Source organism: Chamaea fasciata, unplaced genomic scaffold (genome assembly GCF_029207755.1).
Source record: "Chamaea fasciata isolate MVZ Bird 193981 ecotype frontalis unplaced genomic scaffold, bChaFas1.0.hap1 SCAF_7, whole genome shotgun sequence".
Classification (NCBI taxonomy): Eukaryota; Metazoa; Chordata; class Aves; order Passeriformes; family Sylviidae; genus Chamaea; species Chamaea fasciata.
Genome location: NW_027094092.1, coordinates 56,875,046 through 56,902,027, shown reverse-complemented (window position 1 = coordinate 56,902,027; position 26,982 = coordinate 56,875,046). Strand labels below are relative to the sequence as shown.

General features: G+C 45.0%; 1 protein-coding gene across 1 annotated transcript in view; it reads left to right on the top strand.

Annotated features, from left to right (window-relative positions):
- Positions 1-24,409, top strand: part of SYT16 (synaptotagmin 16) — a 45,407-nt gene extending 20,998 nt beyond the window's left edge. The window contains exons 3-5 of the mRNA XM_066189007.1: positions 3,440-3,883; positions 4,948-5,137; positions 15,649-24,409. Of these exons, the coding sequence (XP_066045104.1) occupies positions 3,440-3,883; positions 4,948-5,137; positions 15,649-15,962 (948 nt within the window). The 3' untranslated portion in view covers positions 15,963-24,409. The remainder of the gene's footprint in view (positions 1-3,439; positions 3,884-4,947; positions 5,138-15,648) is intronic.
- The last annotated feature ends 2,573 nt before the right edge of the window (positions 24,410-26,982 follow it).

Here is a 26,982-nt window from a genome sequence, read left to right as displayed (position 1 = left end):
GAATTATCTGAAAAGCTGGAGGTAGCTGCTGGGGGTGGCTGTGACCTGGCCAAATCACCATAATCTTGTCCCCATTGATACCAGGCAAACTTTTAGGGAAGGAGAGAACCTGAGTCTGCTTCCCCTTAGTTCTGCACTTTTATTTTGAATCCTCAAAGAAACATTTCAGATTTTAAGGTATTATAAACACCTCATGACTTTGCATCCCCTTATTCTCTCCTAATCCCTCTGCATGATGTGTTGATTTTCATTATCTTACCGCAGGATTAAATTTCTGGAAAAATATCAGCCTGCATCAGACATATTAAAAGAACAGCACAAAGGTCATATCTTCTGCCTGAGTTAAAAGAGAGCTGTGGAAATCCATACCTCCATCAGACTGTGAGCAACAAGGCTCTGAGGGAAGGTCCCTATCCTTGGAGCAGGCTGCCTGCAGGCAGTTCAGAGCTGGAAGGGAGCTCCTTGGTGCAGATGCTCCAGCCCTTGAGGGGCGTTTGACGGAGCATTTTGGTTTTCTGCACAACCCAGCCCCACAAAAAGGCTACACACCACATGGGAGCTGTGTGTGGCAGCAGCCCTGCCCTCTCTTTGCTGTGTTTTTGACACACACTGTCTGCCCATCTGAGGCTCATTTCTCCTTTTCCAAGTCTGATGTGCTTTGCCACGGTTCACGTGTGCCGCAGTGTCTCCAGTGTCCTCTTGTATTCCTTTGGAATGCATGGCTCATTTTACTCCCCGTGTCTACATTTTAAAAATGCAAAGAAGGGTTCCAGAATACTGGAGCAGAAATGCCCAAGACACAGTTTATCTCTTACAAGCAGCTTCTCATTCAAAGGTATTGTGTGGATTAATGAAAGACTTTTTTATTGCAGGAACTAAATGTTCTGACATGCCAGAAATGTCCAAGTGTTATTATGCTCCACTCAAAGGACCTCTCTTTAGAGGCAGAAATGGTAATTTTATGCCCCTGCAGTGGAACCACAAGTACCATTTCAAGCCTTGTCCATAATTAGCTGCTCTTTCAGGTTTCTCTGGCAGAAATGGACTTATTTTACTTAGTGAAGTGGATGTTGGCTGTCCTGAATGACCGGGTTAGACGTACAGTATCAATCAGAATACTTGGCTTGGCCTCTCAACAACTGTGCTGGGAAGCGGGAAAGAAAGAAATTCAGATGAAGCGTCTAAATCCCAATATTTCTTTCTTGGATTCCAATTCAAGTGTCTGTATAACCAACACATTCGCAAATCACTTGCAGCTCAGCTGGGCTCCGAAAGCAGAGGGGAATTCTGTCAGTGATTCCACAGAAGGAGGATTTGTAGGTGTGTAGCAAACCTGCATGGGGGTGAGTGCTGGATAGCACAATGCTCCCAGGAAGGGCCAGTCTGTGAGGTCTCCAAAGCTTGGTTTCCCATGGAAAGATTACTGCCAAGGAGTTTGGCAGTTCTCTTTCCCTCTTTGCCTCCAGTTCATGCAGTCTTCTCTGCAGTGGATCTGGCCACAGCTCTAGGAGCACAATTTGGGATTTCCTGAAATCCAAATCTTTTCTAGCTGTTCAGTCAAAATGCAGTTCTCTGACCTTCAGTCTGGCTTACACACTGCCAGAAGATGAGATACTAAACCCTGCTGGGTCAGGAAAGTGTCTCTTGGATTTTCATTCCTGTGGGTCTGTGCTGATGCACTGGAGTTCACATTTTCCAGCTCAGACATGTAGATGAAAGAAAAGTTATGCCTCAAGCACGGTTGTCTCCACACCTTAGCTGCAGTCCTTAAATGTGCCTTGATTCCATCTCCTCTACAGCAAATGCACAGATGAAAGTGTGGAGGGATGAAAATGTGGAGGGAAATAGGAGTCAAGAAAAATCCCATCCCATATTGAATATTATTTCATCAACCAGACAGAAATAACTTGACTGCTACACGGGAGCATTTAACATTTTCATAACATCATCCTCACTCCAGGCAACCTGGCCTGCCTTGCATTTTTGTTTTTAGCAGCCTGCTGTTCATACAGAAAGGTGTTTCTGTAGCTAAGCAAGTCATTTGGTGTGTTGTTCTCCCTTTGACATTACTTCTGCAAGACGTACAACAGCAGGTCTCTAATCTGCAGACTTGGACTTTTGTGTTCATGTGCACAAGTCTTAAATACCTCTGAAAATGTGAAAATCTGGAGCTTTGCATGTCATGGCAGATGAATCTGAGCACTTCAAAAGTAGATTGACAGGAAGTAAGGAAAAAATTTCATGTTTATCCGAGGCCCTGTTTGAGACACACCACCCCAGACACTTCTGAAGGGACTTAACACCAGACGTCCCGCGGCCCATCATCTGTTCTCTGAACAAAAAGATTCCTGTGTTGGAAAGAAGTGTTACTTGAAATGTGAAAAGAAGATAAATGTTTGAGGAGGAGGGTGACTCAGATGCTGGTGACAGGCCTTAATTCACCTTCTGGCTATTAACTGAAAATCTTTCCCTAGTACAGTGTATACTCATGTTTAAATACAAATCATTGATCACTATAGCAACCCCTTTATCATATGAAGCACATTCTAGCTCTAAGATAAAAAAGCACTGTTGAACAGAAACCCACACACCCACTCAGAAGAAGGTAAGGTGAGCAATCCATGGTTTTATCTTGTTTTATCAAGATGGTTTTTGTTTCAAAAGTAGGTAAAAGATTGTGTGTGAATTGGCCTGCACATGTTGTGATTGTTTACTTTGAATTTTTATTCTGAATGTATTAGTACCCAAACTGAACAGAAGGAGCAGATGCTTCTCTTGGGAGATTTTAGAAGGGTATAAAGAATCAATATGTATTTAATCAGACTGCTTTTCCCCATTATCATTGCTTTAGCTGTTGGAAAAGTATTGAATTATGGGTTAGCATCTAGAAATGGAATTTCCATTCTACAAGAAATTCTGACATGGTGATTTCCTCTTCAAATTGAACATAATGCCTATTTTTTTTTTAATTTCAAGCAGAACAAAATATCAAAAAGTTAGCAGATTTGGCTAAATTGTTTAATTTTAATAATGTAAAAAATTCACCTTGACAAACAATTCCAGGGTATGTTCAAAGTAACAGGTTAAATAGGTCAAATCGTTTTGCTGAAATGTAAAAATTCCTTTGTTTAGTTTTTCCCTATGTAGAATGTTTGCCAAATTAACCGTCTCCTGCAAAATACTTAAATATTGATGAAACTTTTTATTGGAAATGTTTCAACAAGTGCTGTTGCTTACTAGAGCGTATGGGGACTATTACACAAAATCAGGCAATTAACTATCATTGGCCTTTCCAGAAACAGTGGGATCCATATTTCACACAGCAACTGCCTATACTTGCAGGCACAAGTGGGGAGAACAATTCCTTTTTAAATGGAGTTGGAATCGTAGAGGCAGCTGAACTCCTAGTGGGGGTTTTACTTCTTCCTCCTCTTTGCAGGAGCACAATGAAGTGAACAGTGTGCCAGCTCACCACGGTGCCCACGAGCCCATCTGCAAATGTGGTGACCTGGATGTCATCTTCACCTACAAACCCTCGAGTCAAAAGCTAACAGCCACTGTCCTGGAGGCCAGGGACATCCCAGACAAGGACCGCAGTGGTGTGAACACCTGGCAGGTGCACGCTGTCCTGATGCCAGGCAAGAAGCAGAGAGGTAAGACCAGTGTGCAGAGAGGGCCCATCCCCACCTTCCAGGACAAAATCACCTTCAGCAAGCTGGAACCCCGGGAGCTGGGCAGCCACGCCATTCGCTTCCGCCTCTACGCCGTGCACAGGATGGTCGGGGAGAAGATGATGGGGGAGCAGCTCTTCCACCTGAGCGGCCTCAGCCAGGAAGGGGAGGTGAAGGTGACACTGCTCTTGGAGCCAAGGAGTAACCTGAGTGTAAGTTTGATGGAGCCCATTAAATTGTTGGGTTTTTTGGTGAATATGGTCTTCCTGAAGTCCTTCATTCGGGGCTGTCTGTGTGTGACTGGCAGATCTGACCTGCTCTCAGTTAAAAAGTTATCAGTAAGGAGAAGCACAGTGCATTTCTTCCCTGTGGAAAGCTGTGTTCTATTAGCAGCTCAGCTAGCAAGCTTACACAAAGTCATGTGGATCTACTACATTTGCACAAGTCACCACATGCCGTGCCGTTCAGATAGAGTAGGTTGGGCTGGGAACCACCAAGGCATAATTAGTCAGTCTCAATTTCAATAAGGGCAGTGGTTCCTGTGCACCACTGTGTTGGTACTGCCACTGCAAAATCTACCTCATTTGGCCCTAGATACCAGCTTGTGGATCTCCACTGTGCAGTTTCCATCTTGCCAGAAGTGCTTAGTAATGTTCCTCTACATGACAGATGGAAGTGGAGAGGTGGGTCATGTGAAGAGGAACTGGTTGCGCTGCTTCTTAATTTTCCATGCACATCACAGTTGTACCCAGCTCTGGCTATGCCAATCAATTTGTGTAGATGAGCTCTGTCATGACTCATTGTCTACAAAAAGCTCGGAGAGAGGTTGTGCATGTGAAATGAATAAAACATCCTACAACAGGTGAAGTGGAGAATAGTGAAATTGTTGTGATAGCGAAGAAAGAAAGTAAGAAAATGCACAGCACATGGCCAAAAACTGCCAAAATGAAAAGTGTATTCCATCCAAAAGCCATTATCAAGGAAACGTACAGAGTATTAGTGTAGTAGGATGTTGCTTATCTCAGAGGCTTTGATTTACACTCGTGATAACACTTTACTCAGAGTTCCTCATCTTTAAAGAGAAAGTTCAGAGATGTGTTTTGTGTAAAAGTGACGCTCTGATCCTTCTGGCACCCCAGCATAATTAATTCTCAGTTATTGTAATTTCTCTAAGAGACATCTGACTAAACAAGGCCACGAGATATAAATTAAGGGGGGGGGGGAGGGGAGGAGCGGTGAATGTCCTGATGATTCTCTCAGTGCTCTTTCCCTGCAGAGTGCAGACTCTCAGCTGAGTCTGTCAGCAATCTCTCACAGTGATAGCGCTTCCTCAACACAGTCCCTGTCGCATGGAGGGGTGCCAGAGCTGCTCGTGGGGCTGTCATACAACGCCACTACAGGGAGGCTGTCAGTGGAGATGATCAAAGGCAGTCATTTCCGAAACCTTGCAATTAATAGGCCACCTGGTAAGTACTTTCGCTGCTATTAAATAGCGCTGTTCAGCCAAAATTTGCTTTATTAAAGTTTTCTTCCTCAAGGTACTCAACTACAGATTTTCTGAGCTGGGTTTTCTTGCAGAGTGCCTGATTGAAAATTAAGTATTATTTCAGATCCATGTGCTGATAAATATTACAGGGCAGTTGGAGGGAATCATATGAAGGCTCAGCTGATGGGGCAGTAAAGCCTAAATATCTGCTTTATTGCTCATACCTTTACAATATCTGATTATGGCAAAAGTGCTGTTTTACACAAAGCACAGCTTAATTCTCAGCGGACCCATAAAAAAAAGCAAGAAGCACTTTCCAAGTGTTTAAATGTTACCATGTGACCCACAGAGGCCCTGCCTGGTGCCATTAAATGTTTCCCAGGGCTACACTTGGTTTAGTCCTCTTGCTGTGCTGTTGGGTGACCTGGTGCTCTGGGCCCTTTGAGGACCCTCCTGCTGGGAATTCTCCACTGCTGCACAGGGAAATCTTCTGCAGAAAGAAGATTTGAAAGTTGTTGCAATAGCTGAGCTCCCTTCCTCCAGTCCTAAAGGGAAAAAAAAAATGGGAATTGCCTCAAAGTAGGTTTATTTGGTGCCTGAGCTGCAGTAAGTCCTTGAGAAGGATGGTCCTGGTAATGTCCATGATGGAGATGGAGTCACAGCCACAGTCACCTGTTTGCTGCTGGGTTGCCTCATTCAGGGGTGGAACAGCAATGCTTCATTCATCTCCTGCTGTCCTTGTGCCTCCTGTCTGAGACCAGCAGCTAATGGCAATGTGAAACAGCACCTTGTTGTTTGTTGGTGTGTTTGCTTTCTGTGACATGTGCCTGCTTGTCAAAGTAGCTAAACCTTTGACAGTTCCTTGCCTCCTCTGGACTTGACAGAGTATCTCGAGCTGCAAAACACTGAAATTGCTTTTGCAAGGTGCTCTGCTCTTTGCTTCAGATCTAGCAAAATATTTATTAAATATTTCAGTACATGGTTGTGAAAACTCACAGGTTTTCTACTAAACTATACTTAAGCAGATTACAGACATAATCTGTGCCCTCAGTCAGTCCCTTGAGAATTAAGGGAAAGTCTGCGCAACAGTAAAACACCTGACCCCAGCCTGTGCAGCCCTCACTGTCTTTTATTAGCTGTGACAACATAGCTCTCCACGTGGGTTACTTAAAGGCATGTCCTTGTTTGCATGTACATCTTTTAATAAAAGGTTCTAAGTTGGGATCTTTAGTAATTTAAAACAAAGGTAGACTAAGGCAACCATACCCCACCAGGAAAGCTCTCCTGTTTATATATGCTGCAGAGTAGATATATTCTAAAGTTTTACTCTCAGAAATGAAACTAAAGTAGTCCCAATATAGATACAAACTAATTTTCAGGCATCTGTAATGCCCACTTCTTTTCCTCGTAAATGAAATTTCATCCCTTCTGTATCCAGATGATACAGACCAGTGTCAGACCAATGTCTCTCAGTGCTAGATCAACTTTTAGGTGAAACACAGAAATCCATAAATTTTTATAGGTAAACTCTGAACCTATCAAAATCTGCTTCTTTTATTCCAAGTCACATTGCTGCTTCTGCCTTCTGAATTGTTCTTCTGTGCCTGTAAAGCCCCCAGTAGTGTGGTGAGAAAAAGAAAACGCAGTGAAGCAGAAACTGAACGGAATTAAAAAGAAGGAAGGAAACCAGCCCTTGTCTCGGTGCTGGAGCAGCATTTCACTGATAACCCCTCGGGTGCTGCAGAGCGGTGCTGTGAGGGCTGCTCTGAAACATGCTGCTGGCTGAATGAGATGCTCAATAAGTCCTTCACAAGGTGAAAGCTGAAACTGCTGAGCCCCTTTCTGGAGGGTGAGCAAAGAGCCCTTGTATTTTCTTAAATAGGTCCTATTTGAGGTTCTGTTGTTCGAGGCTCAGAGGGAGTGATTTCTTTAAAGTGTCACGGAAATTTCGGATATAATAGCGCTGTGGAACACTTAAATACCCGGCCTAAACTGCTATTCAGGGCAGCCATTTACAGTAAGAGTGAGAGAAGCCAAGGGGCAGAATCCCTCTCCATTCCCAGCCCTGAATACACAGACCCTGTACCAGGACTTATATGTGGTCCTGGCAGCTTTTAGCAATGGCAAAGGAGTTTTGCGCAACAGCAAAGTCTCCAGCTGTGCTTTTTGCCCACCTTGACCCTCTTCTCTGCCACCTGTAGACCCACACCATGTGTGCTGCCTTCTTGGCATCTTTGCACAAGGATTTCACTGTGTGCAGAATAAGGAACTGGACTGGGGCATTGGCGATTTTAGGTGTTAAAGACTGCAGAGGCTGAAACAGATGGCTTTCCAGAGAAGAAAAGGGAGATGGTGCATGTCTCAGTGTTTCCTGGGCACATTTTCTCCTTCACTTAAACCTTTAAACTGAGTCAGGTAAAGGTCAAAGTCATGGGTGCTTAGGTGGGTAATAAATGGGTTAGAAGACTGCTGGGCAGCTTACAGAAACTTAAAGTGTGCAGGCGGTGTCTTCTCTTCAGGTCACACATCAGGGATTTAAGAATAGTTTGGTCAAGGATAAATGTCCAGGTATTGTTCTGGGGTACATGCTGAGTTATAGGCCTAAACTTACAACCCCTGATCACACAAGTAGATCCATTATCACTCAAAGCACTTAAGAGCACTCAAGAGTATGGCTCCAGCATCAGACTGTAAATTATCTGGGTGTGCCAAAAAGCCTGGTGCAGAAAAGCATCTACAGTTTTGTCAGATGTGGACACTGTTGGCATTTTAGTGCTAATGGCTTCTGTGCTGTGCCCCTCGTTCTCCTTGCTTCTTGTAAAAAATCATTAACCTGTGCTAGCATTTTGTAGGAGTTCATATTTTGGTCTGTGGTCTTGAATCTTCTTAGGACAAAATGCAGTGTGTTGGTTTAAAGGGTGTTTGTTATTAAAAAAAGAAAGTAACAAGAGAAGCCTACACCACAGGCAGAAATGTATTTAAAAATTTATAACCAGTTACATACTATGTGCATGGAAGTAATGCCTTGGGATCACAGTGATGGACCAGGAATCATTTGGGCTAGTCAGTGCATAGACACAAAGCACAGAAATGTGTCTGCCCATGTGATGCTAAACCTTCATCAGCTGCTCTGCTGGGTGCAGCTCTGTCTCCTCTAATCCAGCCTTCCTTCTGTTCCCTCCTGCATTTCTTTTGGGGTTTATGTCTGTGTGTAATGCAATGTGAGAAGAACTATTGTGAAGTTATTCCCTCGCCTAAGAAAAGTCCTCCAAGCTTTTCGGCAGCTGCAGAATTAATCACACATAATAATTGCATCCGTGCATGATCATTATTATACCAGCAGCATATTAACCCCATTAAACAAATACAATAGCACTGATGCTGGAAAAGACAGGAGGGGAGAGAACAAGCTATCAGGATTTCTATGGGGAACAGGAGAAATTCTTGAAGTAAAGACTTGCTGAAAACAAACATCTACCCGAGCTCCAGGTAACAATGCCAAAAAGTACAGAAAATGCTCCCATAGGAAAATTAGGATCTTTAAATTAGGATCCTGTTTGCTCTGGGATCAGAGTACTTGAAGCCTTTACTGGATTTTTTTTTTTTTTAGTCAGCTTATTTTTGAGGGAAGAAAAGTTACTATCCCTGTTACATTGCTGTAGAACAAAGGCACAGGTTAATTCCTTTAATTACTTCAAAGCAGGCCAGGAAGCTGAATAAAAGAAACTAACCTTTTCACCTGCATATCTTGCTCTCAACAGGGAACTTCCTTGAGCTCCTAAAGCTTTGTGATTCATGTTCCCATGTCATCAGTAATAGAAGAGGGATCTGTGCCAGGGCAAGCTGGGATGGATTCAGTCCTCCAGACATTGGATAACATAGCGGTAGATGTGCTGGGAAGCTTCTTGCTGCTGGGTGCTCGCCAGTCAGTGGCAGTAAGATTGTAGAAAACCACGTCTCCTTCTGCACTTTCTTGTTGCCCATCCATGAATATAGCTGGAACAAGCTTATGATAAGAACAGCTGAGAAAGTTTTGTTCTGGGTGGAAAAGATGAGGTCAGATGCAAGGAGCCCCAGGAGGATGTCTCAATAATGAGCATTTGGGCAGTGAGGTGGGAGAGGAAGTGTGGATGGGTGTAAGGTATTGCATGGGGATGCAGGTGGAATTCAAACAAGATCTGGATGGACTCAGAGCCACTCGGGAGTGAAATATTAGGCTTATGGTAAAGAGTTGCAGGAAAATGTCAACTCAAGGGTCACCAATAGTAGGGAAAAAATCCCCCAAATTAAAGGTGGACAAAACAGAAAATTGGTATTTGATTGTAAATACACATTCAGTGGTGTAATGAACACCGTGTACAGTTGTGTCTTCCTCTGTTCAAGCAGAATATGGCAGAACTGAAAAGATGTCATGAGGAGCGTGTGAGACAGTCAGGGGAATGGGAACAGCTTCCAGCGAGCTGTAGCTGAATAGACTGTGCCTCCTACCATGCTACAACAAAGGGAGATGGGGGAGGATTCACAGAGGTCTCTAAGTGTCATTGAGAAAGTGAATTGACAATAGTCATCCGCTGTCTCCTCCTGATACAAAACCAAAGGATGGTTAAAGGAAGCGAGGAGGGAGCAGGTTCTGAAGAGGAGACAGCTCTTCACCTACGCTGTCACATCCCTCACTACAGGATGTCATGGATGCTGGGAAACTGCCTCAGTTCTGTGCAGCACAGGAGAAATCCACAGAGAAAGTTCCACAGAGGATTGTTAAAAACAAAGCCTCTAGATGAAGAAGTTCTTGAGTCACAAATCACTGGAGATTCGAGAGTATTGGTGAGAGATCCAGCCTACGCTGTATTTTCCTGGATTTACTGCTGTGTGTGGTACTGGGCACTGTTGGGTGGATGGGTACAGCTCTTCCCAGCACATGTGGGACCTGGGACTGAGTAGGCTTAGGGGAACAAGTGTCACAGTCAAAACAAGTGAAAAATGGACTTTCAAGGAGTGACTGTGAGATTGACTGAGACGGGGGATATTCCATAATAATTAGACATCCAGGGATAGTGCACGGTTATCCAGTAACGTTTTTAATAACTTGAGGTTTCTAAAAGATCTGTAAAAGGCATAGTCCATGATACAGGTGCTGGGTATCCTTTCTGAATCAAAGGACTGCTTCTGAAGTGGACGGATGGTGCGAACAAGAAAATTCTTCCCCTCCCAAAGCAAGCAGAAGAAAAAAAAAAAAAAAAAAAGCTATTTCTACCAGAGTGGAACAATCCTAAGTCCAACTTTCAGCTGGAGCTGAATGTTCACAGAGAATCTGCAGGGGCACTAGCGAGCAGCGAGCAGCAGCGTTTGCGGGAGATCTGATCACAGGCTGTGCAATCAAGCCATGCCCGTGGGCACTGCTGCTGGAGGTGACAAAAGCCGGACTTAAGCATCCTTACATCCTGCTGCTCCCGTTGCTTCCAGATCTGCTCGGCTGGGCATCCCTGCTTTCTCTGGTAAAGTTCCAGCCCCACCTCTGAGGCAGCAGCAAAGCGCTAATGTGGAAAAGAGCAGAAATGCCCTTATTAGAGGGGAGTTACACCGTGCATCTGGAGAGGTGTCTGTGCTCTGCTTTAGCTGTGTCAGCCCGGGCTGAAGCTGCCCCTCCTCAGGGCTGGGGAGTGCAGGCAGGTGGTGAACTGGCTCTGCAGCCTGACGTGTGTCCCAGGAGAGGGCTGGTGCTGTGAAATGGAGTGGACATGGAATGTTGAGGCAGCAGAGGAGAATCACTGAGGAACCGAGCCCCAAGCTTCTCTGGAAACAGCTTTTCTTCCTGAGAGACTTGTGCAGTTGCTTCCAGGGAACCCTCATCTGCTGCCCCTCTTGCATGTCACTGATGCCAGCAATTCCCTCAACAGTGCTTCCAGGGAGCAGTGCATTCTTTTCTGCTGCATTTTAAATTAGAGGAGCTGCTGGTCTCTTCTCTGATGACTCATGTTGTGAAGGTTGCCAGATCCCAGCCTCTCCCTCGTGAGAGAGCTGCCAGCCCTGGGAGCGAGAGCCTGAGGAGGGGCTTGGTAGAACAGGGGAAGGAGAGTTGGCTTCTCAGTAGTGTAGTAGGCAGCTCCCAGCTCTTGTATGATTTATACAGTAGGCCATAAACCACCTTAATCCAGACTTTCACGATGTGGGGTTGGGATCAAGAGCTTGGGTCCAATTCTCCTCCCTGCTATTTTCCTGATCCAATGCAGCGAGCCCAGTTCAGAGTGTGGATGTTCAGCGTTCTGCCCCACTTCTGCTTGAAAGGGGAGGCAAAGCCAGGACTAATGGTCTTTCTGGGCCTCCAGCTGAGACCTCACATTGAGCTGCCTGTACCCAGCAGCACAGTGCCGAGCTCTGGGGCGGCTTTGCCACGCGGTGCTGCCGTTTATTATGTAGGCTGGGAGCGTGGGCTTGCCAGCTGGGGGAAATTAAGCTCCAGGCCGAAGGCTTTCTTCTACTGCTGCTGTTATTAGTCTGGATTGCAGCATGCTGACACGGTTATCCTGCTTTTGGAAATGAGCTAGCTTGCCTGGAGCGCGGGTGGGAAAGTCCGCACGGCGCTGTGCGGTGCCCTGCGGTCCACGGACGTGAGGGGTCAGGAGTCTTTGGTTGTTTACTTCCTTTCTAAATATAAATTCAAGCAGGGGGTTGGGTTCTTTTGTATTTGCAGTGCTCTTGCACATGGGTCAACTTTAATAATAATGGTGGTGCCTAGTGCAAGTGAAAGCAGAAGGCAGGCTATGATCCCTGCTCCAAAAACAGGAATGCATAAATTACAGTTGATTATTCCCCTGAGTCGTCATTATCAGTTAGTTCCCTCCCAAGAATCATGACAGAAATGGGTCATTAGATGAATCCTGGTAAAACTGATTGCTTTTGCAGATGAGCCCTTGAGAAGTGTTTGATAGTTGATGGAGACAGAGCAGTCTGCATGAGAAGAGGTTTGCCCAACCCTCTGGAGTAAGAAGATGCAGCACTAGCCCAAAACGTGTCTGGCTTCTTACAGCATTCCTTGATTTAGGGCTTTTCACCCTGGTATTCAATGCTGAGATGATGATATTTTATGTATACATGAACATTGTCCAGTCCACGCACACCAGAGAGGCAAGGTGAGGTCAGAGTAAAAATGCTCTGCCGTGAGAACTTCTGTTCCAAAACCTGTATGGAAAGGAGAGCCTGGTAGATGGGGTGCTAAAATTGGTCTTGGCAAAATTAGACTTTGTTCTTGAATCTTCACAGACTTTAGTGTAACCGTGGGCAAGCTGCAGTCTCAGACACTCCCAGATATTAAGAGGTCTCACCGTTCCTCATGTCAGCGAGATGGGTGCCTAAACAGAAGGTGAGCACTTAGGCATTTTGAAGAATGTCAGCCCTAATCTCTTTTCCTTTTGTGCTTGATGGAGGTGGCACAAAAGTAAACACTCTGAAGAGCACAGAGTGCTGAGACACCACGTTAATGAGGCCATTACTGAACCTGAGCATGTAATTAGATGGAAAATGTTTGCCTTCATAATGAATGGATGCTCTTACACATACATTCCTCAGTAAATCGTCAAGTTCATCCTTGCTGTAGCTCCACTAATTTCACTGTGTAACTGGGGATAGATTTTCTTTGGCAAAGTCAACAGGAGGGGAGAGCTTTCTATCCCAGAGGACCAGACTGGACCACAAGAAAAGCTGTGTTTTCTGATGAGATACCTAAAAAGATGCTGCAAAGAGCACAGTGCAGGAAGGGAAAACTACAATCTTAAAATTTAGTTAGTGAAGCAGAATAACAGCTCAGCCTCGTATGTACCATCTCTGCAAAGCAAATTTCAGATGCTAAATATATGATCCACACCTACTCTTTTATTTCTGTTCAGGCAAGCTTGATTCTTTTGGCTGGTAGAATACACCCAGTGGAATAAACTTGAGGAGAATTAGCAGCCTGATTTAGTTGTCACTTTGCATTGGTTTTGTGCCTGTGTTTTCTTGGTTGTGAATAGGGCTCCTGGTATTAGCTGTGCCTTGAGAACAGTCTCCTTCCAGCCTGATCCAGATGACACATGGTGAATCCCCACTCACCTTGGTATGGAACAGGCAGGGTCTTGGTGCAGAATTATATAGGAATCTGAGGTATATTAAAGAAAAATCCAACTTGTCTGACTTAAACTCATCGGTGGTGTACTGCTCACTTTTCCTCAAAGCCAGCTGCGTTATGCCTCATTTTCAAATGTTGAGGCCTCAGTCAGGGATGTGACATCCAAGAGTTTATGGCTGTAACACACTCATCCATTCATTGCCTGCAAATTAACTGGGACATGCTGAAACAGTATCCTGTGGGGTGTTTTAGCTGTGGCACTTGCTTTAGTGTTAACACCTAAATCATCTGTAATGGTATCACTGTCTGCTAGATCACTGCTGAGTTATGGCATCTGCTTTTTTGATTATGAATTGGTTGACTCCTTTGGGCACTGTTCAGATGAATGTGCCTACAGTTAGGTGTGATGAATCCCACCTGAGCTGCCAGTACTGCTGAAAGTCAGAAGGAAGGATGACAGCAAAGTATACTAAGGTTAAAATCTAGACCTCAGTCCTCTCCCTGTCTTCTTAGAAAAAGAGATGCAGGCATATATGGGGGACCTTTTCCTAACATAGCATAGGGTGGTAAGGTTGGGTTGGTTGTGAAAAAAAAAAAGAACAATTTTGAAGTTCAAACCGAGAATTGTACTAATTACCTTCTTGTTTGTATTTAAAAATTAGCCCAGTGGAGTTCTTCCCATATTTTGAAATCCCCTTCTCAGAAAACAAAACAAAACAAAAAGGATGAATACATTTAAAAAAAAAATACATAAAACCTCTACTTATCTTTATTTCCAGGGAGTTCCCTGAAGTCTAGACCAGCAGCCAGGACTTACACATGAGGAATGCTTCAGTGCACATTGTGGTTTGTCAGTGCCAAGCACAGTGACATTCCTACAAATACTGTAGGAGTTGTGTCTGGTTTCACATTGAATCAAGCTGGAACAGAAGGTCCTCTCTTGGGCTTTGTGTTCCTGATGGGTCCGAAGTTGTTATAGATTTCAGTCCCTCAACACTGAATATTAAGGTGGAAATTAGTCCACCTCTCAATAAAGTGGAATTTTTTTCCCTTGCGAGATACAATCAGGAGATTGAATCAAATCTTTGCCTTTCTGTGTGACAAGTAGGTCTTTGCTGGCACGATCCTCTTCATCGCCAGTGTTATGTTGGGAGCCAAGCTGGCACCCCCAGCTAATGGCTGGGCTGAACTTTCCCCGCAGTAACTTGATAGCTGTACAGCTGTGCAGGCTCACAATTTGCTCCTTGATTGTCAGCCTCCTGACAGCTTTCTCAGTGGAACAGTTTGAGAGGAGCGGGGAGCCCTGCTTTGGAGACATGGAAGTGTTTTCACACCTGAAGTGTAATTTCACACCTTGTGTTGCTCAGTAGATAAGTGCGTAAAATAGCACATCAAACGGGAACAGAAGAGGATAGAAATGCTGCAGACAAGAGGTGGAGGCTTGTTATTTATTTCCTATCTTCAGCATGCTCAGAAATAATACTCACTTGCAGGGACCCAGGCACAGATTATGAAGGGGTTAGCAGAGGACTTGTCTAGCCAAGCAATCTGTCACTGTCACGTGCAGAGCAAGGTGAAAACTTACACTGAGCTGGGTCTGTGGAGCACTGAGAGCTCTGACACCGCAGTATTAGCAAACACGTAACAGAGGAGAGCTGAATAAACCAGGAGGCAGCAGGAATTTAAGGAGTAGATTTACAGGAGCACTGAATGGGACCATGCCCTTTCCTTGTATTTGCTAAGCATGTGTTCTCCTTGGATGGACTCCTTGTATGGACTTAAATTGTGAATAAAATTGACCTTGAGTCCATAAAAAAAGTAATGTGAGAATTTGGAAAAAACGTGAAACCATCGTGGGAGATCATATAATTTCACTGTTTGTGCAGCTTTTTTCCCCTTCCTTTTCAAGATCCCTATTATTGCAGTGTCTCTAACAATAGATCATAGAGAGTGGTGGAGAGGCAAGGGCAGCCAAAGTAAGGCTGGGTAAGACAGACCAAATGAAGCTTGATTGTGAGCGAGTGGAAGTGAAGGTGGAGACACCATTTGAAGTGGAGAATCCATAGAGATGCTCACAGTTTTGGTCAGTCTTACACAGGTTTGCTGTGACTGGATACCTGATAATCCTGTTCTTTCCAAGAGAGTGGGGCTGAAACATGCATCAGTTTTCTTTTCTCCCCAGCTGAATATGAGAAAATCCAAGAGGTGCTTTCATCTTCTGCTTCTCGTCCCAAGGATTTTACCAAGGAATGTTGTTTACTGCAGACTAAACTGCTTTACTTGGATGGTTTTTGGGGGTGTTTTTTGACTTCCTGAGACTTTCATTTAGCCTCTCAACTGCACCAAACACATCATTCCCTCTTTTTTTTATTATTTTTTTTTTTCCTTAGACACCTACGGAAAGCTCTGCCTGCGCAACTCCGTGGGTCAGGAGATGTCCCGCTGCAAGACCTCCGTCCGCAGGGGACAGCCCAACCCTGTCTACAAGGAGACTTTCATCTTCCAGGTCGCCCTCTTCCAGCTCTCTGACGTCACCCTGCTCATCTCCATCTACAACAGGCGCAGCATGAAGCGCAAGGAAATGGTGGGCTGGATCTCCCTGGGCCAGAGCAGCAGCGGGGAGGAGGAGCAGAGCCACTGGCAGGAGATGAAGGAGTCTCAGGGGACTCAGGTCTGCAGGTGGCACACGCTGCTGGAGTCCTAGTGGTGGCCAGGGCAGCCTGCAGGTCCTGGCACAAAGGGCTGTCTCCCTGTGTTCTCTGCCAGCAGGAAACAGCTCTGGCAGGGCAAGCAGCTTTAACTTGCCTGCTCGGCGTCAGCAGCCATGGGTATCAAAGGTGGCAAGTTTACTTCTTGCCTTTCCAGCTTGCCCTGCGTTTTCTACATCCAGATAATTCACCCTAGTGAGAATTCACCCAGTGAATTCACCTGCTAAATCCTTTCCTTGGTCATTGTCCTGCTCATTTATTTTTGTAGGCTTAATCATCACAGACTGATTCTGATGTGACACTGTTTTCTTCTGGGGTAAACCCTCTCTTCCTTCTCTTCCCTTATTTATATTAATGAAGTTTGCAAATATTCTTGCCACGCAGATAGCTCACAGGAAAGCTAACCTGCATGCAGATCACATCCTCTCCCTTTTATTATCATGTTTCTAAGTCCTAGAAATAAGCATTTGATACCACTGTAGACTGGATGATATATTTTTCAGGCAGCATGAGAAAGCACTCTTGAATTCTCTGTCAACTTTTAAGTGCCTAGACATTACTACTGTTCTCCTGTACTAACAATTGATATAAGGACTAAATACTACTGGTATTCTTAATTAGGCACCCTGTGCACTTGTTAGCCTGCATTGACATAGGTTTGCACAAGACATAACAAGCATTAGTTTTATATTGCATAACACAATGCATGTTTAGATGTTTACTTGAAGTTATGGCTTATGTCACCACAAATACCAAAAAAAGACCAGAACAAACTGCACAGCCACCTTTGTGCCTGAATCATTCCTGTCTGCACCATTTTGCCCATGTGTTAATGTGACTTTTAGCAGTGAGGTTCATTCAGAAAAGCATTTCTGTGAGCTTTACAAGAGAGGGCTTCAGATCCATGGTTTTTCTGTGATTCAGTTTGCTGAGGGCTTTTCTTCAAATCTCTTGTGCTGTCCCGTAATACCTTCTTGGGAGATGGAAGGGGACTGGTTTTGGCCTGCTGAGCAGTAGAGGATGCCAGACCATGTCACCTAACCTTGGGAAGGAGCTCTCTTGCAGGCCAGGAATAGGATCCAGAGGGGCTGCTGGCTCTGCTGGACTAGCACTGGAGAAAAGAATTGTGCTTCCTGCCTCCAACTGAAAGCAATGCAAGGAGCAGCCTTGCTGGATGAGGTGATGACACTGTCACGTGGTTACTTTTCAGACTGCATTGTCCTTTTCCATTTTAATCTCTTTTCCTGTCTCTGTAAGCTGAAGTCATGGAGATGATGGATGGAGGATGTGTCTCAGTCTGCCGCTTGGCTGAGTGGTTGTTGTTGCAGTGCTGTGTGTGACACAAAGGAGGATGTTCATCCTCAGTGGAATGTAGGCAGTGAGGTGCTGAGATCTCAAATGCTATCAGCTGCCCAATCTCCCATTCCCCACACTCTCTAGCAGAGGACTGTCTTTTCTCCATTCCTGCTGATGACAGCAAGACACAGGAAATATTCTGCTGAAGAGGTTTGTCTGTACTGAATCACTTCATGGTTTGTTTTTGTCATTTACAGAGACCTGGCACCAAATTCTGCCTCCTCCTGCACCACAGCCACTTCCTTCGCTTCAACGGTGCTGTGCAAATCTAACTAATGCAAGCTTTGGCACTGGCTGTTTGACCAAAATTGGTCCTTGGTGCTGGCTTTTGTCACATCCAGGCTAGACAGGCCCTGAGGGCACTGTTGTGACACTCACAGGTTATCACTGGGTGTCACATAGAGGCTGTCTGTCCTCAGGGGGCAGACAGAATAATCTGCTCAGAGAAGCTCTTCTGGTACAGGTGATACAAGTTATTCTACAGACCACGCTCTTGTATCCTCTTATCACCTGTCTGAGTATCATTTTTCCAGGGAGACTGGTGGTTATCCTATGCAGGAGGGCTCTTCTCCACTGTCTAGATAAGCTGGCATGTCTGCTTTGCACTACTGGGGCTTTGTAACACAAAACAGGGTGTAACCCAAATGCAGCTCACCTAACAAATACGTTCTTGACTGCACAGCTAAAGCTGCCACATTACCAATGCAAGAAAAAGTGAACATCTGAGTGGTAACCAGCAGCATAGAATTTTATTTATCATACACTTTTCTCCTGGGGAAAAATAAAGTAGAGGAAACAGCCCAATTCAAAAGATGCATTTGCTGATTCCAGTTGTTTTCCAGTCTCACCACCTTTTTTTTTTTTTTGTTTGGGTTTTTTTTGTCCTGAACTGCATAAAATGTATATGCAAGTGTTTATAATTAGTTTTAATATCTGGAATGTGTGTGTGAAATAAACTTGCTGAGATTCTCTTCAGAACTTGTTGAACCTGCAAAGACTTGCCTATGCTTCATGATTAACTAAGGAAAAAGTGTAAGGTCATAATACATTTCAGCAGTGAACTGGAGATAACCCAGATTTATAACAGCATGATTAAAAAAAAAAAAATAACAACCTAATGAAAAAGACAATTTTAAAAAACAATGAAGTACACTGGGTTTGGACTTCCATGCTGTTTTCACATTAAGATCTTTTCTGAAGATAAGGCATTAAGGGAATTGAATTTTAAGATATAATTTCATTGTAGAGTTTTGGAGTCAGGGGAAAGGAAGCAAAAATGACTTGCTTAGGGTAAGTTAGTACCTAAGGATGTGTCAAAACTTTGCTGTCCAAGGGAAGCAGGTTGCTCTGTCCTTGTTGCCACATTTTACCCTTATATTTTATCAGGAAATTTTGGAGGGAGGGGGCAAGGGCTGTGGCAGGGGGACCATTGGGTTTTTGGAGCTGGTGTCAAAACTCTTGGCACATCCATGACTTGAGAAATGTATTTGTGGGGTTCTTGATGTTATTATCCTACTGAAGCAATGGAGAAATTTAGGAATCTTGGGATGAACAAGGTGCTGGGGGTACTCACGCTGGCTAGCTACATTTTGGGATTTTTATTGCCTTTGTGGTTTATTTTTCCTCCCATTATTGACTGTCTGTGAGAAGGAGGCTTTGCAGCAGCTTTGGCATATTCCAAAGCTCCTGTAATTCTTCCCATTGACAGACTGAATTAGTCATTGCTAATATTGATACAGGCTGGGCTTGTGCTCATGGTCTTTCTTAAGTAAACACCACTGCCCTTTTAGTCTCTGCTTTAACCCCTTGTTTCCTTTGGAAGTGGCTGACAAGGAAGTTTTCCATTCCTTGGGAATCCTGACTCTCAGGTGACTCGCAGATGGCTGGTAGACCCTGTGCTCCACTGGCCTTCTCCATGTGGGTGCTGATGCCTCTGCTTCTGTGGGGTTCCAGGTGGGGAGAAGAGCTGTGAGAGGGCCATGGGGATTTCAGGGAGCAGGATAGGAATGGATAACCTGGTTCTGGGGTGCTTGGGCATTTGCAGGTCTAGATTATGGAAGTTTCCTAATGTACTCATGTTTTCTAAGACAATTAGTTCCCTTTTGACACCACTGTTTGCAATCCCTTTGTAGTTTATTTGAATTTTCTTTAAAAAAAAAGAAGAAAAAGAAAAAGAAAAAAGAAGAAGAAGAAGAAGAAGATAAAAAAAAAGTCTGAAAATGTGGAAAGGGATTAACTTCATTGACCCAGAATGTTATGGGCAAGTGCCCTAGATTCATCTCTGTATCTTGAGCAGCATCGTTCATCTGGTTGTAGTCTGTTCCTACCTTGTTCTCTCCCTGGCCAGCATGCCCCTGTCCTGCCATGCTCTCTGTTTCTATTTTATTTTTTTCTTTTTCAATGTTTTTCGACAACAGAACAGAGTGATCTCACCGTGTTTATATTCCCCATAACAATGGTCATCTTCAACTGATGCCCACAGGAATGAGTTCCTCTTTTAGCCCGCTGAGCTGCAGCAATCGCTCACTGAAGTGCCCATTTGCAAAGGCTTTATCTGGATGATCTTCTACATCCTTTGATTTGTCTGGGTTTCCTTTTTACCGGTGTCTTTAATTAGCTGGACCCTGCTGTGGCCTGCTCGTTCCTGTCGCTCTGCCTTGTCTGCCTTTCCCTTCAGGGGCCATGTGGGTTGTGCGGCTCCCGGGGTAGGTGGACAAAGCTTGGGTGTATTTTTAGCAGCTGCAGATCCCGAGGAGTTATTTGGTGCATTACACAGCCGACTGATCCTCAGTCATGGATGTCGTTAGAAGTTCCTGGATGCACAGATCCAAAGGCTGCCAGCTGCTATTGATCATTTTCCCAGCATAAAGCCGAAGGTGGCAGCTTGGCAGAGGAGCAGGCATTTCCTCTGGTGGCAGTTCATTTTCCCCTTCAGCTGGAGCTGGCTGTGACCTTGGAGCTGGCGTGCCTGCAGAGCTTGCTTTCCGCTCCCATATTTATCATCATTTTTAATCTGTGTGATCACAGCACTTCATCTCTCTGCCTCTCAGCTGCCTTCTGCCCTTCAGCACGAAAAGTTGACTGAAAGGCTGAGCAAAGAATGTGGCCTTCTCCATCATATTATCCCCTCCCAGGGGGGTCATCTCAAAGTTGTGATGCTCCTGATCAAGACCTTACCTCCCTGCTCTCTTGTCCTCTTGTGGAGTTCGAAGTTTGTTGGTTGGGCTGTGACAAATATTTACGGAGTAGTGACACCCATTCACCTCAATGTGGACCGAGTTAATGACAGAAGAAACAACCTGTTCTGTATTTGCTCTCTTCCTTTTCTCATGGGCATTGTGTTCTGCAAAAGGACAACAGAGTCTGCAGGAATTAGTATGCGGGAACATCCTCTTTCCATTTAAAATGTGCTAAGTGTGATGTTTGCAGCTATGGTTTGAGGGGAAGAAACAAAGCAGCCAGGGTTTGTGGAGAAGCTCACACTTTGAATGAGGCAGGTTTTTCCCTCCAGCATGTGATACCCCAACAAATACATTCTCATATCCCAGGAAGCGATGCTGGCTCTGAGCTCATCTGCTTCTGTGATACATGCAGCCAGAAGCTGACAGATCCTAAAGCTTGGAAAGGCATCCAAGATAATTCCACAGAGCTGGTCTGGCTGTTTATTTGGGATCTGGGGAGGATTTAACAAGCTGTCAGGCAAGAAATGAAAACCCCAAGCAGTGGTGGGAAGGTGGTGGCGGGGGAGAGAGGCAGGAGGGGAAGGCTCTTGGTGTGCTTGTAGAGCTGGGATTTTGCTCACTCCCTACTCCAGAAAGCAGCACAGCCTGGCTGCAGTGGCATCAAGCCTGAGCTGAAACCCTGTTTCTCTGCACGACTCCTGAGCTCCAGATCTGCTGAAAGCACACGGCTTTTTTATTCAGTGCAGAGTGAGCTTGTGTCTTCCTGCAACCTACACTGTGGGCACTAAGAAATGAATGTGTAAATATTTTGTCTCTCACAGCAGCCCAAGGTCATCTTTCTGGAACAGCAAACAGGCACAGAATCCAAAGAAGATCAGTCTGTCATATGAGTAAGGTTAGCATCTGCACTTACAAATGACAAAGGCTATTAATCCTCATGCTGTAATCCCCAAGCTGTTTGCCAGCTGGCAGCAGGAAGATGCTCCTGCTCAACCTACACAGCTATCCATGTTTTTTCACCTTTATAAAGCAGATATAGGTCAATACTGTAGCCTGGATAAAAAACTTGGTAGATGTCATTCATCTCTTTTGGCATTACAATCACTCTCCTCTCCACACAAACCCTCAATAAAAATGAAAGGGTAAGAGGAGAGCTCTGAGCTGGGCTCTCCCTGGGCTGCTCCTCCAAAACAAAAGGCTGAAGGTGAGATTTTTTTTCTCTCTCCTCTGCTCCTGAGTTTGTCCTGGGTAGGTGAATTTTGAGATCTCTCTGCAAAGCTGAACAACCCTAGCAAAACTCTGTCAATTAGACAGGTCTTTACACCCTGAGCAGAGAAAAGTTAATTCCTACAGAAGGAAAACAAAATTCCAGTAATGGGACTTTTTTTGATCTTAGTTTGGGAACTTGCATAGGATTACCTATAACAGGGGCATAAACCCTTGAATCCTCTGAGGTATCACTGGTGGAGCAGAAGGAAGACTGCAGGTGGTGATGCAGGTAGGCTGGGATAGTCTGTCATCTCCAACACCAAAAACTGTACAGTCACTGGGTTGCCCCCAGTGAGTATTAGGCAGCTGGGGCTGGAAATAGCTGTGGAAGAAGCACAAAAGCCAGATGGGAGCTGTGAAACTCCACTCAGACCTGTTACGTGCTCATCTCTCAAGGAAATTGGAAAGCAGGTTTGTTTTTTTGGTTTTTTTTTTTTGTTTTTTTTTTGCTTTAACAGAAATCACAGCTGCTTTGGCAGCTGCAGGTGTGAGGAGCTAAGGATGTTTCCTCTTAGTTTTTGTATTTCCTCTGGCTGTAGTGGGGGACATCAAATAGACACAAAATACTTTGGGGATGTTTGTCTCCTGTAGTGTCATTCCCAGTGTGGGCTGATCTTACTGAGAAACAAGAGACAAAAAGCTGATATTGGCCATGGGTGAGGAACAAGGATTTAGGGTTCACACAAAAGCAGGATTCCTCCTGAGCCCCACAACCATTAATTAGCTGTGACTTCCAGGGAAGGTGCTTCATCCTGCCAAATACTTCCCTCTCCCTTCATTTCTCTTAGGGTAGCATTGCAAATTTCTCTCTTCATTAGCAACTGGGAAAAAAATCATATCATTTTGCCAGCTTTCCTCATCCCTGTTGCATCTTGTTACCACTTTTCCAGGTGCTTTTCCTTCATGCTGTCTCTCCATCACTGCATCTCCCATCCTCTCATTAACATCTACAGAGGTCTGGTCCAAGGCAGGTCAGCGCCTGGTAGCAATATTTTATGTTCATGGTGCTCAGGATAACACCTGTCCTCTGATCCCTTGTCACTAAGTGGCACTTCAAGCACAAGCTTTCCAATTAAACTGGTACCACATCCCTCCTGTATTTCTCTGCTGGCATTGCTTTGTGTCTTGCTGGGCTGTATTCTTAGCTGAAACTTCATTGACTTCTTCCCAGCAGAGAGTTTTGTTTGTCAAGAAGAGTAAATGAAGTAATCATTTGGTAGACTTAGCATTTAAATACTGCGTGACATTTATATGTGTGTGTATATATAAAAATGGGTTTTTTTATGGCAGAGTGCCGCGGGGCATTTGCATGAAGCACATCTCGATGTATATTTGACTGTTGATTTAAATATACGGTATGTAATAAGTTATTTTTAGTGTGTATTGACTTCTTTCTATATTGGAACAATATACCATCTCTGGCAGGGTTTTGTTGTCTCTCTGTTGTGGGCACAGCTGGACACTGTAGACACTGAGGTGTGTCCTTGTCCTGGTTCCTCCTTGAGGTGGGATTTATTCCTCCTCAGGAGCTTTGTGGGTGGACAGACATTGCTCCTGGGGTTTGTGCTGTGAGCCTCCTACTGCACCTCCCTCCTGGTGTTGAGTAGAATATTTAGTATTTCTCCTCTCTCTGCTGTCATCTCAGCACAGGGAGCTGGTTGGTGTTTGGAGTGATTCAGCCCCATGGCTGAGGGAGCCCCAGGAGCAATGGACACCCCAGCTCCCCTTTCCCAGCCTGAGATCACAGAACCACAGAATGGTTTGGGTTGGAAAGGGACCTTAAAGACCATCCCATTCCAGCCCCCTGCCATGTGCAACCTCCCACTAGAGCAGGTTTCTCAGAGCCCTGTCCAGCCTGGCCTTGAACAATTCCAGGGATGAACATCCACAACTTCTCCGGGCAAGCACAAAATTTATCTATAAATTGTTTACTTTAAAAAAATAACAGTACAGACAAATTAATAAAAATGCCACATCCCTAACTTCTGTTGGTGCAAAAACAAGGCTTCTAGAGCTTGCATTTATTGTTGAATTATTTTTATGGCACATAAATCTATAAAGGGAGAACTTTTCCTACTGTGAAGGTTAAAAGAAACAAATTCATATGTCTTTTTCACTTTTGTAAAGTTCAAAGATTTGCACTGAAAATTGTACCTTGAATCTAGTTACTGGATGGTTGGTGTTGACTGGACAGAGGCCATTGGGATGGTGTGAGCATTGTTTCACTTGCTGGGTATGTGAAAGAGATATCTGGAGTGCAAAACCTGTGATAAAAAGATGAAAAATACAAGGAAAAGATGTTTGGATATTCAACTGGAAAACTGGTGTGGGTTTATTCTTAGCTTTTCATGTAGTTGACAATGAAACATTTTTTATTCTACTTAAGTGCTAACGTGCATGATCATACAATATATTGCCTCTTGCTAATTATATGCTGTGTTAGGAATACTAATGTCTAGATGATAACTGACTGGAAAAAAAAAATCAGCACTAAACCCAGCTTCTGCAGAATTCTGGGCTGAAACTACCCCTGTACACACACAGCTGTCCACACCTTAGAAACAGTCTTATTTTGTTATGGAGAATGCTGCTGTTACAGGTTTTATCAATAAAATAGAAGCAGATGGCTCATGTAGACATGCAAACCCAACGTATCTTCCTTTTTGTTCTCGCTGTGGCAGAGCAGTGAATATGCATCCAGGAGAGGGGGACGGGTTGTGTTCAGAACAGGGATGCAGGAGCCTGGTGCATAATGCAGGACTGGGGAGGGATGGGAAATATCTGCCCTGCCCTTGGTCCCCCTGCCCATCCACATGGACACAGGGGCCCTGTGGCAGCAGGCTGGGGTGTTTTGGGGGTGGAAGAGATTCCCATGTCCCACTGATGCCTTGGGCTGGCTACCTGAAACAGAGGTCAGACAAAATTAAGGGAATAAAAGCAGGTATTTATTGAAGGCCTTCACCAGGTACACCTTGGGTAGTCAAATTCCTCCAAGGGGGCTACACCCAAGCTGGACAACAGTCACCAGTGTTTCATACAGTTACAGGTTTGGTCCATTTACAGAGCAGGGGTTAATCCTCCAATTAGTTTCAGGGAATGAAGTCATTTACTCCAAGTTTCCCCCCTCCCACTATTCACTGCCATTTGCATCTCTCAGGGCCTGAGACAATAAGGTGTCCTTCAGTTTCAGACCTAGAGAGGAATTGTTTTGTCTAGATAAAAGGGGAGAAGAGTAGCTGACAGGCTGTGGAGTTTTACAGTTATACACTTAAGCAGTAAAGGACCTGAAAAATATAAAAGTTAAATCCTAAGGCATATCACCATTATGTCTCTCCTTCCCTCCGTGCACAGCCATTCAGCCAGCTGGGTGTGGAGAAGGAAAAGGGCTTTTGACATTTCTGTTTCCTGCCCTCTCATCCAACCCTGGCAGGAGAAGCCCCTCCAGCCCCTTCTGTGGTGGTACCCTGGACTCAGCATTTCCCCTACACATCAGTGACATGTTGGCACCCGCACCAGGACACACAGAGTCAGTGTCACCAGTGTCCCTGCTCTGTGTAGACACCAGCACTGCTGACACCCTGGTTGTGTTCATGGGGCACAGAGGGATGTCCCCATTGAAGCTGGGGTGGCCACTTGGTGGAAACAAAGGTAAGAGCTCAAACGATGAGCTGGAGAGGTGAAATTGCGCCAGTCAAAGGGTGTGTCTGTATCTGGTGGCTACTTCTGTTTGCATCTACCTTTGGTCATGATGTATTTGTGAGTGGTTTAATTCTGGTAGGTTGCAGTTGTAATCCCTGCCCACATTAAGATGGAGAATGATAGAAGCTTAAAAAAAAAAAAATAATCCCAGATTGGTGACTTTGAACTGGGGTTAGTTTGCTCCTCTCAGAATAGCAGAGCCATATTTGAGGGAGACATGAGAAACCACGATTTCTTCAGCCCTGCTGGCACCCACAGGGTTGGCTTTCCAGGACCAGCCCTGAAATAGAGTTTCTTTTTCTGGCAACAGTTGGTAGCTTCAGTGCTTGGAAACCTCAGCAAAGGCAGCTGATATAAGACATGTCTGAGGACACAGAAAACCCAGCCCAGAGCCCTTCATCTTAAAGATAGTGGAGAAATGGGATATGCTGGGAGGCTCAGAATTAAACTAGGGAGTTTGGAAAAACTCACCCACCTTGGTGTAAAACGGGGATGAAATATATGTTTTGCTAAGGACTGATGTTCGTGGGTGACCAGGCTCAGCTGAGAAGGCTGGTGGGGCCTGCAGGGTGGGCTGGGGCTTGTTCTGGGTTGCAGCAGTACCCCAGCAGCTCCTCCAGGCACAGAGGGGGATCTGCAGAGCCAGGCACTGTCTGCAAGTTGCTCAGGGGTTTGGGAGCTCAGGTGGGAGCTGCTGCCAGGGTCTGAGTTGGTACCAGGGCAGTGTTTTCCTGGCTTGGTTACCCTAACACTGCTTCACCCCCCAAGCATCTTCTGCAAACCACTTAAAATTTTCCCGGTCCAATCATCCAGCCTCAGTTCTCCCACAAAGCCACCCCAATCCTCCCCAGTAACCCCAGTGCTGAGGGATGCTGGTGATGGCTCTGGTTCTGCTGGGGACACCACTGTTCCTACAGCCCCACCCTGTCCTTGTGAGAGTGTCCTCAGCCTCAGGTGGGTTTTCCCAGGCTGATTCCCATTTCAGGGCTAGCCAGCACAGGGTTTGTTCCTGCATTCCTGCAGGCAGACTTGTCTGTGAGCCCATGTAAGCTCAGCACACACCACGATGAAGCTGCTGGTGCTGAACTCAGGGAGAGGCAAGTTCAGGCCGTTGGTCTTGGTGCCAACACTTGGCCAGCTTGGCCTAAATGAGGCTGCCCATAAATTTGGTGTTAAAAACCTCAGGTTTTCTGTGTGCTTGGTGAACAACACCCCCATGCAAATGCAAGGGCTTAGCACTCCTCTTGCTGCTCCTGCTGGGACACCACTGCTCAGCACGAGCACGTGTGGGCCCCGCCAGGCTCCCGGCTGTGTTATGTTTTATCGTTCTGATTATCCTGTCCTTCCTCCAGCTGCATTTTAATTCTTTGGAATGACTTCATCCCTTGGCAAAGCACCAAGTGCTGTTTAGTCAAGACATCCTTTTCTTTTTTTTTTTTTTTTTCCATCCTAATTTTGACCACTTGGAAAAGTCACATTTTTAATGTCAGGAAACAAAGTTTTGAATTTC